Raw genomic sequence first — 5,092 nt, forward strand, 5'->3', positions numbered from 1 at the left:
GAGATTGCTTATCCAACTACAACAAAGATGTGTCCACCGCCTGAAAAAATTAAAACCAAAGGAGGGGTTAAGAAAAAAGGGAAGAGACCTGTGGGATATGATGTTTATCGTGATCCTTCAGGATATGAGTATGTTGATCAAGCACATTTGAGTTCTCAAAAATATTCAAAGAGGTTATATTCATAACTATCCCAAACCTCAAAAAATAGAGAATTTGATAAATACATTGTACAATTTCCAGATTACATCAGACCATTTATTGATGACATTGTTGATGTAAGAGATGATGGAAATTGTGGGTTTAGAGCCATTGCATCTTTGCATGGTTATGGCACAGATGGATGGTCAATGGTTCGTCGGGATTTGGAGAAAGAAATTATAGGTCCTAGAAGTAATGATGAAGCTCATGAGATATATATGATAATCTCGGGTCTGACGGTCCTTCGTCATAGACAGGCACTGGTACCTCCATCGGCTCATCATCCTGTGGTGCTCTCAAACGAGGATGTGACACCGTATAATACCACGGCAAATAATCATCATCTGTCTCGTATGGCATGGTGGCAAAAGCAGCTGGGGGATCATCGTGGGATCGGGTCACCTGCAACACACTCTGCATATATGTAGCCCACTCAACATGCACATCAAGTGTGTCTACATTAGGAGGAGCAGTCGGTATGTACTGTCTGTATCCAAACTGACGCAAGCATCTGTCAGGTAAATATAGAACTACAGTACCAAACCACTTCAAACCACCCCGATACAAACAGATATCATCAAAAGGACGGTGCACCCGATGATCCTCAAAAGGGCGCCAGACAATATCGTGAGGAGTCAACTGATCTAACACAGCTCGGATGTCAGCCACTTTTTGCGTCCCCTGCCTATATTCCCATTTCATCGCCCTAGCCATCGGACTATCAATGCCACATAACCCAGAAGTACCTCTCTTTCCAACAGTTGGAAAGTACTCATGAATCCAACACTGAAACAAAAGTAAAAGTTACTATTATAAATTAAACTAAATTATAATAAACTAAATTAAACTAAAATATTAGATATTAAGTATAATTAAATAATAAGTAAAATTTTAAACCTGAAGAAGAGAGGCATAACCGTCAAGCTGCTTGCATGAATAAAATGAGGCATCCCCTAAGTATCTGTACAGAGTAACCAGTGCAGCTGCCCCCCAGCAATAGCTTCCACAAGTATCCAAATCTCTCAAAAGTGGAAGATATTTTGCCTCAACAAGAGTAAAAGTCTTGTCGGCAAGAATGGTACAACCTAATAGCAACATCATGTATGCTCTCATAGCGCCTGTAAAGTTATTCGCAGCTCTTTGTTGCTCAAAAACTTGCTTCAACCAATCCAATTTATAGTAAGTACCCCTTACAGCAGAAGCCTCTGTAGTTGCATCACTCAGCGAAACACCAAACAACTCAACAGCTAGATGGATAGCATCATAATCGGTGACAACAACATCAGGGTCAACCAGCTGGCCCCTAATCGGTACATGAAGAAGACAAGAAACATCGTCTAGCGTGATGGTCATCTCGCCGAACGACATATGAAATGACGATGTTTCATGATGCCATCTCTCAACAAAAGCAGATAAGAGATGTGTATCTACCCTGGCCAAACTAGTATGCTGCAAAGATGACAGGCCAGATGCAACTAACCAATTTTCCATCTGCCTTGGGAGCATTGTCGGAACCCATCCTATTAATTTGCTGCCATGTGCAGCAACCTTTAAGGTCGGCTTTGGTCGTCTCTCCTGAAAATAATTTGTAATATATGTTAATATATAAGTACATGTAATTTAAAAAAACATTTAAGAAAATATTTACGTACCTCGCCCAACCATAAATGACAGACAACGTGCCTCTGATATCTAACCAATAAAGATGTATCAGTAGGTCCTCCGGGAAATGCCGGATGATGCGGACCAACCTCAGGAGCAGCTCCCTGCTGTCCCTCGCCATCAGCCTCTCGACGTTGTCTTCCTCTTTGACGCATTCCGTCGATCGCACCCCCTCTTCTTCGAACCACTAAAAAATAAAAAATAAAATAGTTAACAATTAAATAAAATGTTATTAAAAATAATATATGATATTAAAAACAAAAACAAAAATAACTAAAAAAAATAGGAACCGGATACCCCAAGGGTGGGTTATCCGGCTGAGGGCAAGAAGAACCGAAAACCCCATTGTTGGGTTATCCGGCTGAGAAAAAAGGAACCGGAAACCCCATCATTGGGTTATCCGGCTGGTAACGGAAGAAAACGAACAGAACCGGAAACCCCATAGGTGGGTTATCCGGCTGAGAAATTTTTTTGAAAAACTTACTTTTTAAATGAAATGTGAACCGGAACTGACGAGGCTGGGTTATCCGGTTTTGGCTCAAAAAAATTCCCTCTTCTCAAACGTTGTGTAACCGTGAAAATGAGTGAAAAAGTGAAAAATTTTGTAATTTTTACTATTTATACAGGGGTAAATTTGTCCGAATTTTTTTTTGTAGGGGTATTGGGATAAACGTAGGGGTACAGGGTATAATTTTCTACGCTTAGAGATGTCAAAATAGGCTCGGCCCATAAACTCAACAATTTAACCGGATCGGACCGTAAAATACTTTAAAAACACACTACTCTATTTTTTTGGGCAAGCTCATCGGGCCTATGTTTTTTATGGGCCGGGTCAAGTGGACTTTGGGTTGGCCTATTAAAAAAAGATTTTGGTTAATTTTGGGAAAAAAAGATTGAGATAAGATATGATTTCATAAATGTGTTTTCAAGTGATAAAGAAAAGTTAAAGAGGATGAAGATATATTTTCAAGATGATATGATCAAGGAAATGGTTGTGAGATGGAGAGAAAATTTGATAAGTATTGGTGTGAATATTAAGTTATTTTGTACTTTTACATAGATGATTATGTGGTATTCATATATTTTAGATATGCATCTTGAAGACATGGATGAAGATGTGCAACTTCGAATATAATTTTTTTTTTTAAAATGACTTCTGATATGCATCTTGAAGTAACCTTTTTTTTTAAAAAAAAAATCTTCGAAGTTGCATATTCGAAGTCACCTTTTTTTAAAAAAAAAATATCTTCGGAGTTGCATCTCCGAAAACATGTATGGGGCAGAATTAATTACAACAAAGCAATAAAGCATGGATTTACCATAAATAATCCAAATTACATAGATAGTTCAACATAAATTTAAAGTTACATATTGTTATAAACGGGTAGTTGGGGACGACACAACATTTTGATAACATCTCCTCCCGATCTTTGAAGTTTTGCATCCAACTCGATTGGACCATTCGAAGAATATTGTTGAAAAGTTATCCATATAACCTTTAAATCGTCGCCGTTCTTGAGCTCAAATGGGGTGAACTTGATGTTTCCTTCAGATTCAAGTGAAGATGAACGATACGCAAGCTTGACAACCTTTCGATTCCTGGATATTGCAATAGAGAGTTCAGTGTCGAAATCAGCTCGGTGGACGGTGTGTCGTATGAGAACCTAAATTGAAGCAACATTGGGTAACCACTGCAGAAGTAGATAAAAGCAAGGTGAGGGTAGGTTTGAGTCATTTATGACTGTGGCTTGAGATGTTGATGAAAATCTATAGAAATATTATTTATAGACTTTTTGGAGTAATATGAATCCAAGAAATTTTATCTTGCTATCAGTGGAAGTTTCGGATATGCATATCCGAAATAAGCCCTAATGCTTAAAAATTTCAAATATGCATTTCCAAATTATGCAAAAACAGAATGAATTTCATTCTGTTATGTGCAATTTCATCATCAATCCAATTCAAACAATTAGATCGGTAAAAATAAACATTGACTACATTATATATATATATATATATATATATATATATATATATATATATATATATATATATATATATATATATATATATATATATATATATATATATATATATATATATATATATATATATATGAGGAGGGTTATATTTACTCCAGGAGTAAGTTATTATGACTTACTCCAAATCTAGACCATTGATTCTTTTCAATCTAGTGGTTAAAAATAATAAGTAATAGTTTTCTCTCTCCACATTTAATTACTTATTATTTTTAACCACTAGATTGAAAAGAATCAATTGTCTAGATTTGGAGTAAGTTATAATAACTTACTCCTGGAGTAAATATAACCCTTCTCTAATATATATATATATATATATATATATATATTGAATCGTATTGGTTTTACATTCGTTACGATAATACATACAAAAAATGATTCGGTAAATTCTAAAATGCACCGAACGAATTGTCACCGCTTAATTCTAAAATCGATAAATTCTTCGACTTCTCCCTATTTCCTTCCCTCACTTGCTTCATCATTTCTCCTAACTCCACCATTCTTTCAAAAAAATGGTTCGGCCAAGTCTCCACTACTTTTATATGATGTGTCGTCCACTTACATGACGTAGCCGGAATAAGACACCTCGGTTTCAAAAAAAGATGTACAAAGTGGCACAATCTTAGATACCCGATACAAGTGATGCGGCTGGACACGTCTATAGGTGGGCCACTATGAAGTGAAAAAATGTCTCTGAAAATCCAAATCGCGTCAAATCGACACACACCCGATCATACGCACTTGCTATAAGATGACTTGTCTTAGGGAAGGACATCCACTTTGAAACTGGTGTATGAGCGGTAAGGGATGGAACAAGGGCATCATGAATTTTATCAAAATTTTCTTTATTCTCAAAAAGTTGAGTGTAAAGGTCCGTATGCGAAGTCAACTCCAAAATAAGTGTTTGGCGAATAAGAGTGTGATTCTCTTCTCCTTTACCGAGTAAATCGGCAACGACCCGATACCCACAATTACCATTGGTCCCCACATAAAATCTATCCATGATCACTTCCAACTCGGTTGTGATGTTTACATTGGATTCACCCTCTTTCGTCGGTTTGTAATCATTAAATCGGAGTCTTTTCCAATGATCAATTACTTCATCCATGTGTATCGGGGAATTCAACTTCATCTTTTTAGAAATTAGAAAAGCACATGGAAGCCCGTAAGTTTTCCTAATTGTACACCCACA

The 5,092-nt window shown here is 36.6% G+C and overlaps 1 protein-coding gene across 1 annotated transcript; it reads right to left on the reverse strand.

Moving 5' to 3' along the window:
* Positions 1-385: 385 nt before the first annotated feature.
* On the reverse strand, positions 386-2,207 carry LOC131639762 (protein MAIN-LIKE 1-like). Its single transcript, XM_058910227.1, has 4 exons — positions 2,159-2,207; positions 1,852-2,048; positions 1,097-1,774; positions 386-985 (listed from the first exon to the last, which is right to left on the reverse strand). Exons 1-4 carry the CDS (start codon positions 2,205-2,207, stop codon positions 386-388), a joined length of 1,524 nt encoding a protein of 507 aa, XP_058766210.1.
* Between the last annotated feature and the right edge of the window lie 2,885 nt (positions 2,208-5,092).

The sequence above is a fragment of the Vicia villosa genome, unplaced genomic scaffold (assembly GCF_029867415.1).
Source record: "Vicia villosa cultivar HV-30 ecotype Madison, WI unplaced genomic scaffold, Vvil1.0 ctg.002761F_1_1, whole genome shotgun sequence".
NCBI lineage: Eukaryota > Viridiplantae > Streptophyta > Magnoliopsida > Fabales > Fabaceae > Vicia > Vicia villosa.

Coding starts and splice junctions, on each gene's coding strand:
- LOC131639762 (XM_058910227.1), bottom strand. CDS start 2,207: ATGGGGTTTTCGGTTCTTCTTGCCCTCAGCCGGATAACCCACCCTTGG. Junction 2,049..2,158: donor CCGGATAACCCACCCTTGGG/GTATCCGGTTCC, acceptor TTTATTTTTTAG/TGGTTCGAAGAAGAGGGGGT. Junction 986..1,096: donor GTTATGCCTCTCTTCTTCAG/GTTTAAAATTTT, acceptor CTTTTGTTTCAG/TGTTGGATTCATGAGTACTT.